This window comes from Lepidochelys kempii, chromosome 27 (genome assembly GCF_965140265.1).
Source record: "Lepidochelys kempii isolate rLepKem1 chromosome 27, rLepKem1.hap2, whole genome shotgun sequence".
NCBI lineage: Eukaryota > Metazoa > Chordata > Testudines > Cheloniidae > Lepidochelys > Lepidochelys kempii.
The window spans coordinates 10,833,373-10,846,970 of NC_133282.1; the positions used below are offsets into that span (position 1 = coordinate 10,833,373).

Genomic DNA, 13,598 nt, shown 5'->3' on the forward strand with positions numbered 1-13,598 from the left:
CAGCTCCCTTGTGCATATGCAGTACGAAACAGTCTTTAATTACATGGTCACATACTAGTTTTTTACACAGAATCCCCGCCTCAGTCAAAGGATAGAAGGTTGTTCGTAGGACCCCTTCCTCATTTGTTGCAGAATCTGGAAGGTTTATATGAGGCAGGGGATTGCAAGAAGAGAAAGAATGGTCTCAGGTTTAAGAAAGCTGAACGTTACCTTGGAGAACTGGATTCAATCCCTGCATCTCCAGAAGAATTCCTGTATGATGCTAAACAAGGCATTTTAACCCAACGTCTCCTAGGTGGTCACTTCCATTGTGTTCTCATTTTGTAGATGCCCAACTTCAGACCCTGGGATCTAATCACCAGAAGTACTGATTACACTCAGCTGCAACCGAAGGCAATGGACATGTAAATTACTACGTAATGCTAAATACTCTGAAAAATCAGATCCTAGGTGTGTCAAAATGAGCACCCAAAATTAGTGAACAGTTTTGACCTTAATTTTTCTGTGCCTCAGTTTCCCATTTATTAAACATGAATAATCCTCCAACTTCACATTGGTGATGTGAAAATAAGATAATATTTATGAAGCACTCAGATACTAGTGTGATAAGCACCATAGAAAAGACCACAAGGAAATTAAAATTCTGCCCTCAGCAGCATTTGAATAGTGTGCTATAATAAGGCTTGGAGTGACACCACTGAACAATGAGGATAAAACAAAATATTGAATTACTCCATCTATTCCTTGACTCACTTAGAGATCGTATGGAAATATGATCATGTAATTAAAGACTGTCAGAGTTCATATGTGCAGGGGGGCTGGATTAAGGTTGCCCAGGCAATCTTAATTTTGTGATTTCCTAATTTGTGTGTTTGACTATATAATTTTAGTGTAGATTGTGTAATTTCCTAGCTTGTTAAAAAACAGAAGAAATAAATTCCATCATGTGGAATCACATTGACACTCAAATGGCTTGTCAGCGTGATTGGGACCTTTAAATCCATAACTCAGTCTCTGACACTTGAGTTGATGGAGTAACTGATAACAGTAGTAGGTTGTCATCCTCTGTAGCTCCTGGAGGAGGACAAAACCTAGTTTAAGGGATCTCCAGGTCATCCAGTCTCACCTGTATATCACACCCCACTAAAGGTCGCCCAACCACTCCCACACCAAGCTCATCAACCAGAACTAGATCAATGTATTACAGCCCTCAGACATTTTGCCAGTGGGTTTCAGACTTTTGCTGACACCAAAGGAATGGTGAGCCTTGGGTTCCATTCCAGATTGTGAAGAGGAGTGTTTTCTAGTGGTCAGAACCTTCTCCGCCTGTTTCATCCTGTAATTGGGAAGCTTGCCTTGCTGCTACCTGTATTGTTCCTGCTCTCTGCATGAAAAGGACTTCAGTCTTCAGGGCTGTCATTCATGCACCTTCTTGTTAGCAGTAAAATTCATATTTCTGAAAATGTGTCCGGGCTGCTCAATTTCTGCTTTCTCTTCTCTCCAGACTAGTTCTTCACCACATTCGGGGCTGCCAAAACAAGTCAGGATCAAAACTTCCCAATCTATGGGGGATGTGAACACAGCCTACCAGCCGCCAGAGCCCAGAAGTAGGCTCCTGTCTGTCAGTGAGTATTTCTCACCACTTCCCAACCATCTTCATATTCTTAGCCATGTGTATCCATTGGGCATTAGTGTTCATGCTGTCAGAGGAGACAGTTGTGAGAAATCTATTGACGGATTGTAGGAATATTCCTAGGACAATTTCAGAGTAACAGCCGTGTTAGTCTGTATTCGCAAAAAGAAAAGGAGGACTTGTGGCACCTTAGAGACTAACCAATTTATTTGAGCATAAGCTTTCGTGAGCTACAGCTCCGATGAAGTGAGCTGTAGCTCACGAAAGCTTATGCTTAAATAAATTGGTTAGTCTCTAAGGTGCCACAAGTACTCCTTTTCTTTTTCCTAGGACAATATAATTCCTTATCAAAAGCCCTTTATACGTTTGTGATATAATAGTAAGGAATATTGATGTAATCTGTTGAACAGCTAAAGGGTTACTAAGTGGGATGTCCCAGAAATTCATTGAGGTTAGAGGTTTGGAAAGGCCATATTTAGTCCATTAAGCTTTTTTTATTTAGACTGGCATTTTAGTCCACAAAACTACAATGAAATAAATCTTGGGTTCTGGCATCTATCAGCCACCCTGATTAAAGCTTTACTAGGAACATAGGAGTTGCCATAGCAGATCAGACTAGAGACCCACATATTCTGATATCTCTGATAGTGGCTAGTATCAGATGATCAAACAAAGGGTGAATACGGTAGGTAGCTGGGGCCTGCCCCATTCAGAATAAGAAAATCAGAGTAAATAAATGTACCTTCCTTCCATTTCTTGAGCTATTCACAGCTGCTATTCTAATTAATTCATGTTCCAGTTGAAAGATCCTTTCAGGGCTGCTGACTGTAGCAGACATGCACTTTTCAGTAATGAGTTCCAAAGCAGCTGCATTTCGTTCAGCAGTAGGGCAGCCACAACAGAGCACTGAAGGTCGCTTCCATAATGAAAACCTAATTCTTGTGAGCTGCTGAGTATCAACTCCCCTTCATTTCATTTGAAGTTCTGGGTGTTCAGTACTTCCCAGGAAGCTTTTGTGTGTATAGCGAAGGACCTGGCACACCATTCATTAAGGCAAGTTGTAGTACCCTATTTAATATGTTGACCTAGAGCTACCATGAATGTATACATTTATCTTTTGACCCCTGCTTGCAATGGCTTTGACTAGTTTGAGCTGCTTATCTGTAATATTCCCTTGCATAACTGTAAAGTATTTTTGAGATCTGTAGGTGAGAAGTGCTAAGAGCTGTTACTATTTTTAAAGGCTGTAAACTTTTAATGTGAAAAAGGAGAAAACAGACTCTGAGACACCCCTTGAAAGCTCTTTGGGCAGAAATGCCATCCGCAAATGTGACTTATAAATAAGCTTCTTTTGTGTGTTAAATCTTGATGTGTAATTACAGAATCATAAAAATGTAGGGCAAGAAGCAACCTTGAGGTCATTTGAGTCCGTCCCACATTACTGAGGCAGGACCAAGTATACCTTTCAGGGGTTTTCGCAACAAATTTCTTGGTGGCCTCGAAGTGCGGCCTCTTGCTGCCAGTCTGACAATTTTTCTGAAAAACTTAATTAGCTTTAGGAAAAACAAATAAATATGCACATATACCTGTCCAAGTCATTGTAATTTGTTTATGTAGGGTTTGTTTGTTTTTTCAGACTCAGTAACAATGTACAGTTGTCTCTATTTACTGGACCTAAACAGAATAGAAATACAAATAAGGTGTTTTGCATGTTCTTGTCTTTTTTGTTGTTGTTCCTTTTGGTTTTTTGGTTTGTTTGTTCGTTTTTTAATAGAATTGCTAGCTAGTAAGTTCACCTCTGAAAAGTGATATTTGTATGTTTGTTAATATCACTTTGCACTGCCTGGGAGCTAGCTAACAAGTCTGCTGCTGTGAAAAGTGATATTAACAGACATACAAATATCACTTTTCACAGCAGATTTACTCAGCCCCTGGCAAGCTGGGGGACAGATTAGGTGACAGGCAGGCACCTCATTTGTAGCCCAAAAATAAATACTGATAAGCCTCCATTCCTGTCACTGATATGGTTGTACTCTAGCCTATAGATCAATCTAGATCTCTGGAAGGTGGCTGCTCTTTCTCCCCCCCCCCCCCCCTTTAATTTGGGATGAAGAATGTAACCCAATTTCCTGGAGGATTTCAAGCTCTGCTTTTATGCCAGATGTAGATGGGAGACTAATACAGAGCAGTGTTCTGTTGTGATGGTTTAGATGTGCAGAATACACCTGTGTAGATACCCATCATATAAAGCGGGCAGTCTGCCTAAAGCCTGCTCTGCAATTGAGGTTTCTGGAGTAAAGATAAGTTTTATAAAAACAAAAAACAAAACTGAAAATGGTAAGTGCTGTCTAGCAGCACTTGTGGTTTTTTTTCACTGACTTCCTTTGATATACATTGATTTAGAACTGACTTCCTTTTCCTGCCCAGTGATGGTGACCTTTCCACAATAGTGGCTGGCCTGGAACCAGCGGGACTTGGGCTCCCTTCATCAAGCCATGGCATTGTATCAGAAAAAAGTGAAAGTATGCTCTCTTGACTCCGCCTAGCAATACAGCATGCTCTCCTGTTTATCTTGGTTCTAATTGGTTACCAGTGTCATGTGACCCCTGTAGACTTGCTTGGAAAATCAGGCAGTAATTTTTTTAAAAGCAGATGTAAATTTTTGCACATGCTCGGGTGCCCGACGCATTCCAAGTTATCCCACAGCATGTAGGTAGATCTGATTTCAGTTCATTATCACAAGTATAATAAACTGGGGGAAGAGCTGTATGAAATATTGTCATTAGGAAGGCGCTTACCAGTTTTCATGTGCCTACTGTAGCAGCTGGGCATATTGCATAGGTTAAAGACAGCATCATATAAGTGCACAACTCTGGGAGTCTTATCTTCCCAGTTCTGCTGCTGACTCACTCTGTCACCTTGGGCAAGTCGCCTTGGTCCTAATATTTTTTTCTAAAGGTCCTGATCACTCGCACCTTGAGTCAGGAGGAGCTGTAAGTGCTTAGCCTAGCCCTTCTGGTAATCAGGATCTTACCCTAGCTTTGCCTGTTTTCCCCCTCTGTGAAGTGTGTCAGTATCCTTATCCCCTCCTTTTATGAAGCACTCTGAGATGCACAGAAAGAAGAATGCTAGGGGTTAGGCTACCCTCAATAAATAGCGTACACTCTAGTGAAGCAGATGCTTGACCAGAAACCTCTTGCAGTAAGTACCACAGTGCCCTAAGTTCAAGTAAAATGTGATGTGCTCTTAATTTTTCCATAGAAATTGTTCTCCTGTCCTCTAGTCATTGACTCATTCAGGCTGGTTGAGACTAAACCATTAATCTTTGCAGTGCAGTCTTCAAGCTGTTTATGCAGTACAAATCTCACATGGCAAGGAGGAGATAGCTGGGTGTGCTTACTAATGAAACCCAGTACTGCTGCAGGTCTCCCATAATGTATATTTAATGAAACACTAAATGTTGGAATGGCTAGCGCACGTGATGCTAGTTAGGTGTCAGTGATGCTGCTGCTCAAACTAAATGGTGCTGTGTTTTGCATGTAGCAATTAATAATGGCAGTCCTGACAGGAGCATTTTGTGTAGGCAGAAGCTGATCAGGCAGCAAGGGGATAATGTCTCCATTATGTGGTCAGGGTAGCAAGGAGGCCCTCTGCCTTTGAATGCTGCACTCTCCTGCCAGCACTGAGATATGGGAGACAGCACCTGGAATGTCATGAGGTCGGTTTCAAAAAGGAGAAGAGGGCAGGTTAGATAGCTGTGATCTGTTGGGGCTCATGGGCTTCACAGGTGACTCTTGCATGGTATTTTAAACAGCAGTCCTTTTGTCTAATTATTCACTTGCCAGCAATGCAGCCATTGTATTGAGTAGCACCTATGAGCTCAGTCTCTGCACATACCTGTTACGATAGCTCCAGAATTGCTCTCACCATCATGAATGTTTGAGAGCTCCAGAAATCAGGCTGTTCCTGACTTTCTTTTTTGTCTTTATGTACATGCACACAATCTCTTCCTTAAGCATCTGGATAATAAACCTCCCTCTGTATCTGTGGTCCAGGTTCTCAGAACACAGGCCGAAGTTCACCTCCCCCTGGGTATGTTCCAGAGAGGCAACAGCGAATTGCTCGCCAGGGGTCTTACACCAGCATAAACAGTGAAGGCGAGTTCATCCCAGAGACCAGTGAACAGTGTGTGAGTATAAACGTGTGAGGGGTGGGGAATAAATCCAGTAAGCACCAGCACTGCTGGCAGTCTTTCCTGTGCCTGCCTTCATCCTAGAATATTCACCAGCAAACAGCTGCTGCTTGCTCGTTCAGTTACACAACATTTATAGGTGCATAGTTTATGTACCACTCCAGTGCAGCCCTTGAAACCCTCTGCTGTACTGCCAGGAGCAATCCCCAGGCATAACCTGTGCAGGCTCACCACCTATCAATGAGCTGCTCTGTGTACCCTTGACACAGATGCCCAGGGTCACCACCCCCTGGCTCTGGGATCTTTCCCTGTCTGAGCAGAGGCTGCAGCGACTCAAACACACCAGGAACCAGGCCACAGTGCATCTTGTGAGTGGAGAGGTCAGTTAGGGAACGGAATCGCTGCTGCTGCTGGAGTCAAATGGGGCCCACAGATGAGAGCTGGGGCGTGACACTCATTGGCAAGGCTGGGGCGGTGGGACAGCTCTCTACGTTGTGAGGCCAACTGTGCTCCAGTATGATGTATATTTCCTTCCTTAAATATACAAACACAGACTGTATGACTCCAACCATATCATGCATGTCAGAGCTCTCCATTATCTAAAATAACATGGTGGCTCCGAACTGCTGCAACCATAATCCCATCTTTCACCCCCCCAGAGGACTTGCTGGGATGTACTTTCTAAATAGTTCCCCTCCCTTTCTGGACTAATCCCAGTCACTCACTCTGGATGAGCAATGGTGACTGCTGCGTCCTTCTATGCAGCATCTTATGTGGTAACATCAACTCAGCTTACTACTGCAGTTTTATTACCTTGTTTTACAGATGTTGGACCCTCTAAGCAGTGCTGAAAATTCCATATCAGGAAGTTGTCAGTCCTTGGACAGATCAGCAGACAGGTACAGACAGACTGATAAGAGCTCTTATGTGATTATATTGTGATGAGATTATGTAAAGGTTAGCTTATTTTGCACTTTAAATCATTTTACTTAGAGACCAATAGAATCATAGTCCTACATAATTTCCCAATATACTTCCTAGAGAGAATTAATTGCATTTTAAGATTATGGTTTTGCCAGAAGATAAAATAAACGAATCAAATGGGTCTTAAATAGCTTGTTAGTTTAAAATACAGCCTTTCAGTGTATGCAGATTGTGTGGGGTTAGACTGTCAGAGAACCTCTGGCTACAGGGCACTGGAATTTGACAAGAAACTACTTTTAAAAAAAAAAACAACACAAATTGTGATGTTACGGGGTATATCATTACACTAGATCCATGTGTTTTATAAAATGATGTAGCATTTATTCCAAAGGGAAATGAGGGATTTCTCTCCCTCCTCCTGCATGTTGTTAAACTCCCCCCTGCTGGCAATAGGGGGACTTGGCTGCTCCCTGGGGGGGGGGGGTTGTCCAGGATCTAGGAAGGCTAAGTAAGACCTCTTATTAGGGAATCTGAAAGGTGGGTCAGTCTCACTCCATCTAAACCTATTTAGGAGAAATGGATGTGAGAAGCCTCGTTTTGTGGCGAAAACTAGATTTGTGTAACCACCCACCTTAACCTCTTGGAAACCTTTGTCAAAGTCTCCTGCCACTGCTGCCAAGGAAGGGGCTATTCTTCAGCATGGTCAAAGAATTCCATGTGTTGGGGAGGAACAGGAGAGAGAGACTCAAAAGATGCTGTGTTAGTCTGTATCCGCAAAAAGAAAAGGAGTACTTGTGGTACCTTAGAGACTAACCAATAATGCTCAGATAAATTTGTTAGTCTCTAAGGTGCCACAAGTACTCCTTTTCTTTTTTCAAAAGATGCTGCTAACCATGTTCATACTTTGGCAAGGTGGTTGCTTTTGGTCATGTATAGAGAAGTGTATGTTGACCTGAATAGTAGGGGAACTGTGTCAAACCCGTAACAGACTTTCTATCTCAGAGAGCAAACAGTCTAGGCACACAAGCTGGACCACCAGGGGTGATGGCAGGGGAGATTAAACCGAGCTAACTTGGGTTTAGCCGGGTTTTAACTTTTCACTTCCATAGCACAAAAGCAGGAAATAAATCACTGCAGCAGCAATCGTATTGCTGTGTAGCATCTTGTCTTTCTGTTGCTTCTGGGCCAGAGGTTTGAAAACTGCACTTACCCATGTGGAGCTGAATTAACTTCCTTTGAATTCATTGCAGTGTCCACTGCTGTAAATATCTGTCTAAAATGGCTTGTGCTCTTTTTTTAAATAGCCCTTCTTTTCGGAAATCTCGGATGTCCAGAGCGCAAAGCTTCCCCGACAACAGACAGGAATTCTCAGGTATATCAGCACCCAGTATAAAAAGCATCTGTTATAGATATTAATACAGGTTCTGACTTTAGTGTAGCTAATTTATTATGTGCAGATATTAGTCTCACTCCTTATATTTTCTGTTTTTTTGGTGATTATCCCCCCTTGTTTGCTGGGTACATTTGAGAACTTTTCAATCTAGCTATGAATTTACTACCTTTTCCTATGAAGCCTGCTGATAGTGGAATGTGCTGCCATTAGAACTTGTGTACATTACATAAGGAGTCTTCCTCTGCTTCTTCTTACCTGGTACCAGATCGTGAGAATCAAATCTATGACAAAGCAGGGAAAGGGGGGACGTACCCTCGGCGCTACCATGTCTCCATGCAACACAAAGATTACAGTGACGGTGAGTATGTTGCAGCCCTTCGCCTCTTGGATTGAAATTGGAGGGGAAGGAGGCAGCAGCTCTAGAGGTAAGCCAGCACCTTTGGGTGGCTGTGGGAAACTCTTAACAACTAGGGCACAACTGTAACTCCTCTGTTTGGAGAGCCTCACCACACACAGCTTCCTTGTGTACACAGTTGGTGCCATGCATGATGGTGGTAGCTCAAGATGATTGCTGCCATGTGTGATTCCAGGTTTCCCTACCAATGCAGGCTGGCCATCCTTTACTCCCTCTCTGTTCTCCCTCTCTGAGGGCATCCCTGCTGAACAGTGCCTTGCCTGGGATGATGAATAAGCACCTTGGCCACAGGCTGGAGACCATAACCTAAAGAGGCTTCTACCTTGGGGATCCCCTCTGCTATTTTTATCCAGCGTGGATCCTTGGCACCAGCTATACCTCGTCTGGCTCACTGTGCTCTCTTTAAAGAGTCTTTAAAGCTTCCTTTTAGTAAGACAGTAATGGATTTGAAGGAATAAGTGTGTTAGAGGACCTGCTGGCTGCTTGGGTAATTTTAGAGATTAAGTTGGTCTTAGCCTGTGTACCCTACTTAACTACCCCTTGTGCTGTGTTATGTTTGTAAGCCTGGGGTGTTATCTGGCAAGCCAGTCTCTCAATCCTCTTGCTGTAGCCTGTGTGGCCATTAGCAAGCCTCGGAGCTTGCATGGCAGCTTGCCCACTAAGGCTCCTCAATCTTTGCTTGAATTTAAGAGTAAGTTCCTGTTTGGAGCTTAGTGAGGCTGCTGAGGAGGTATGCCTCAGAGTGAGGGCAGTAAGGTGACTCCCCCTCCCATCTCTCTTGGTTATGATCCAGGGTAAGTTGTCCTGCGCTCAAGTAGCATGCTCTCTGAATGTGCATGTTTCAGTGTGTGACCTGCACTGTGGTGGATTTCACATGTCTGGTTTCCCCTTCCCCCCAGGACTCAGGCTCTGGCCATGCTTTCCTATTTGTGCCTAGGTTATTTGGCACACTTAACTTTCTTTCTCCTTCTCTCCCTCTTCCCCGTTGTTAATATCTTCAGGCCGGAGGACATTCCCCCGGATACGGCGGCACCAAGGGAACCTATTCACACTAGTGCCATCAAGCCGCTCCTTGAGCACCAATGGGGAGAATCTGGGCCTGGCATTGCAGTACCTGGACCCCCGTGGGCGCCTGCGGAGTGCTGACAGTGAGAATGCCCTTACCGTGCAGGAAAGGAACATCCCAACCAAATGTAAGTGTCAGGTGCCAAAGCAGCCAATCTGGGACAATAGGTGCTGAAGGGAGCCAGCATGGATGTGGGGAGAAGGCTCTTAATTTAGTGGACCTGGAGTTAGTGTCCATCTGTCCAAGAGCTTCACTAGGACAAACTGCTCCAAAGCCATGCACATGGCCATCTACTCTGGCTCCTCTGATAGACTGGTCCTGATGCTTAGAAACAAATGGTCTCAGAGCTTGGTGCTCCTTCTGCTGGATAGCCTTTAGGTCCCACCTGTGGTGGGAGAAGCCAGTGAGAGTCCAACTAGGAAACCATGTCCAGACTTAGAATATCAGGCTTGTTTTCTGCTTACCAGTTAGTGTTCTGGTCACACTGTTCAGCAATTCCCATTTTGGTACATTATGATCTGACTGTGTAAGAGAAATTCCAATAGCTGGCTATGCCTGAAATAGCTCTAGTGTCACTAAATAAGAACATGTGGATTTAAAAATACTTTGACAGCAGTCCCTAAAATAGCCAGCACTGTCCCTCACCATGATCCATACCAGCAGTGGGCTGTTTGCTGCAAGCTCACACTGAAAGAATGGGCTTTCCTATTACAGAGATTGGCAATTCTGCCACAAGGTAAAATCTGAAATCAGCTGAATCCAGGTGATGTCCAGGGTTTTAAAGCAGTTCTTAAAGAGCTGTTTATTTTATTAGTACAGTTTATCTAATGTAGAATGATGCTTGCAGACTACAGTATGTTACTAATTAAGAATTATTTTTGTTTTTGTGATTCCTGGTGGTAAGATTTATTTCCATGTTAATAGAACCCTAGACTTGTTTGGGAATGTTTCAGTTTGTAAAGAATAAAAATATCCAAGTTATTTCCTCATAAAAATAGGTATGAAAGGACAAAGTGTTAGAATGTGGAGAGCATCAAAGATAATCTTGTGCAGTAACTTTGAAAATTAACCCCTAAATTTGAGTCACTAAACTTAACTGTTTAAAGCAAATTTAACTTGATCAAATGTATCTCTTTAAAACATTGACTCCCAATAACAAAGTCAATTATTTATGCCTCTTTGCATCCTCAAATTGTCCGGCTGGTTGCTTTCTGCTTTTTTTGTTTTTATAATGAAAATGTTTTGTTTACAGGCTTTTCTTTGTAATTAGATGCAAAGTGGGGATAAAACATGACCTCCCTGATTTAGTGTTACTCCTGTTTCTCACTCTGTGCTGGTGTAAATAACTGCAAAATACGTAGTTCAGTGGAAAACTGAGCTCAGTTATTAGAATCTGACACAGAGTTTCCTATTTATACAGAACAAAGGCTTTGTCCCCTCACAAAACACTCCTCTAGCCAGAATTCTGACAAGACCCCTGGAAATGGTGTCATCCTTCTTGTCATTTCCAGCAGGAAAGAAGTGATCTTAGCAAGACACCCAGCTCCTTTTTATTCCCTACAGGGAGCAACTGTGGCAAGATTAGGGGTTTAATACTCGCCTCTCTCCCCCCTAAGGTAATAGCAACTTCTCTTGAGTGGATGCTGAGGGGGAGGAATTGCTGCATTTCAAAGCAACACACCACTTACCTGGCCAGAAATGATTGCTGCATTCCAATGGATTTATCTCAGTGGAACCCCTGATGGAGTGAAGCATCACTAAGTTCAGTGAAACAACTTGGACATAATCTCCAAGTGGAACTTCACAACAGCATTTCGTTACGTTCCATGTATTCATTTTAGCATGAGTGTGATTCAGTGATTAGAGCGGGGGTCTAGGAGTGCATGTTGGAGCCCTGAATTCTAGTCAGAGTTCTGCCACTGACTCACTGACCTCAGGAGAGTCACTTCCCATCTGTAAAATGGACATTGAAATCTCTTCGTAGTAGGAATTGATGTTTGTAAAGCACCTTGTGATCCTCAACTAGCACTGTAACAGGGCAAATTATTATTGTGTTTGCAGCTCCAAGTGCCCCAATAAACTGGCGACGAGGGAAACTTCTGGGACAGGGTGCCTTTGGTCGTGTGTACTTGTGCTACGATGTGGACACTGGCAGAGAGCTTGCAGCTAAACAAGTCCAGTTTGACCCAGACAGTCCTGAAACAAGCAAGGTATTTGAAAGAACTCCTCAAAGCTGCCGAACCTAACCATGCACACTGAGATTTTGTAATGTGCCTATGTCTCTCTCTGAAAGCTAACATCTTCCGCGGCCTGTGCTAGGGTTCCAGGCTTCAAGGTGTCATTTAAAAATCACTCTTCTGTTAGTGTTGAGAACAGCTTAAGCTTGAATCTGAAATCTATTTCCTCACTCTACTTTTGCCCCACCATCCCCTACTGGCTTGTTGCCGAGTGACTGCCATTAGGCCTTGTTAGACAGAAGTGCATGAGAAAAACCAACACTGAGACATTTGGGGGTTTGACATACAATTTTGACATACAATTTGACATACAAAGCCCCCTTAAGGGTAAAATGGTAAATCTTGTGTTGGGTTTGCTGACCCATTTCAAGAAGTTTCTAAAGATTTATTATTCTCTAAACAACCTGAACTTGGATATCTAACTTCTTGGCCAAAAGGAAGACTGTACATCCAGGGTGAGAACTTGGCTCTGACCAGTTTTAACCGGCATTCCTGTTGAAATGGGAGCAGGAATCCATTGGGTACGTGGCCTGCAGGAGTAATGGAGTAACTTGCTGGTGCCCGCACCGTGACTGTAGTGTGCATTGCCATCAGGGGACTCCTTGCCAGTTTAACATGCCACCTTCCCAACATCTAGCGAGTTCACTGCGAGGCAGGAGAATTGATCCATGAAGATGTAATTGTTCTAACTGAGCAATGGGGATTATGATCCCAATTTAAGTGAGGCCCTGACCATAGTGGGCTCTCATTTACACCGTATCTCTGCTGTAAATCAGACAGTCATGCTGGGCCAAGGGAGAACAGGCTGGAATGTGTCTTGGAGGTGCTGGCACCCCAAACCTGATTCCATTTATATGTGTAGTGCCTAGTTCCTCCCTCTTGAAAAGATGCACCTTCTTCATAAATAGGAGAGAGGAATCTGGCAGCTTCCTATGGCAGAGGAAACTGTTGCAGGGTGTGGAGGACTGAATCAGTGGGAATGCTTTTGGGGGAGGAACATGCTGCTGTTCTACAGACCAGTTGTGCTCTGATACCTTTAATGATCAGCATGTTCATTCTCTGGGAGAATCTGATGTGTCTCCTGTGCAGTCAGGATCTCTGATTCAGCCTGAAATTGCTGGATAGCCCTCCTGCCATTGTACTATGAAACCCTGTTACATCTGTGATGAGGATAAGGGAGAGCATCTTTGTGTGCGGTTGCAGATGCTTTAGATCCTACAAGATCAGTATCCCTTCCTAATCTTGAATTTGAGTAAAACTCACCAGCATAAATCTGGTCAGGAAACCAGTGATTGAAATTCTTAGGTTAAGGGTGCCTAAGAAATATCTTGGTATCTAAAGGGCTGGGGATACTACACACTCATTCCTAGCACATCTGCAGGGCTTTATATTCAATTACTGTTTTTACAAACAAACTAAAAACCTCAGCCCTCCAGTGTGGGAGGAAGGACTAGTCCCATGTTACAGCTGGCGAAATAGTTAATTTTTTGAATGGCTCGGCCAAAGCTATGCAGTAAGACGTTGATAGTCAAGACTAGAAACCAGGCGTTCCTGGTACTCAGCCCACTGGACAGCAGTGCCTCTCTGCTAGACCTTATTACAGGTGAAGCACCTGCAATCATACTTACAAACTTTTCACACAATAAACATTAACCTGATAGTGGCTAGAACATTAGCTTTTTCCAGGGTCTGCCTTAACTAATGCCATCCAGAGGATAGATTTACACTGAGCCCACAG

General features: G+C 43.4%; 1 protein-coding gene across 2 annotated transcripts in view; it reads left to right on the forward strand.

The window, feature by feature from the left end:
* MAP3K3 (mitogen-activated protein kinase kinase kinase 3) overlaps positions 1-13,598 on the forward strand; it is a 50,164-nt gene that overhangs the window by 26,968 nt on the left and 9,598 nt on the right. For both annotated transcript variants that reach the window (XM_073326161.1, XM_073326162.1), the window contains 7 exons: positions 1,505-1,625; positions 5,689-5,822; positions 6,651-6,724; positions 8,054-8,121; positions 8,408-8,500; positions 9,559-9,750; positions 11,685-11,833. In XM_073326161.1, coding sequence (XP_073182262.1) covers positions 1,505-1,625; positions 5,689-5,822; positions 6,651-6,724; positions 8,054-8,121; positions 8,408-8,500; positions 9,559-9,750; positions 11,685-11,833 — 831 coding nt within the window. The remainder of the gene's footprint in view (positions 1-1,504; positions 1,626-5,688; positions 5,823-6,650; positions 6,725-8,053; positions 8,122-8,407; positions 8,501-9,558; positions 9,751-11,684; positions 11,834-13,598) is intronic.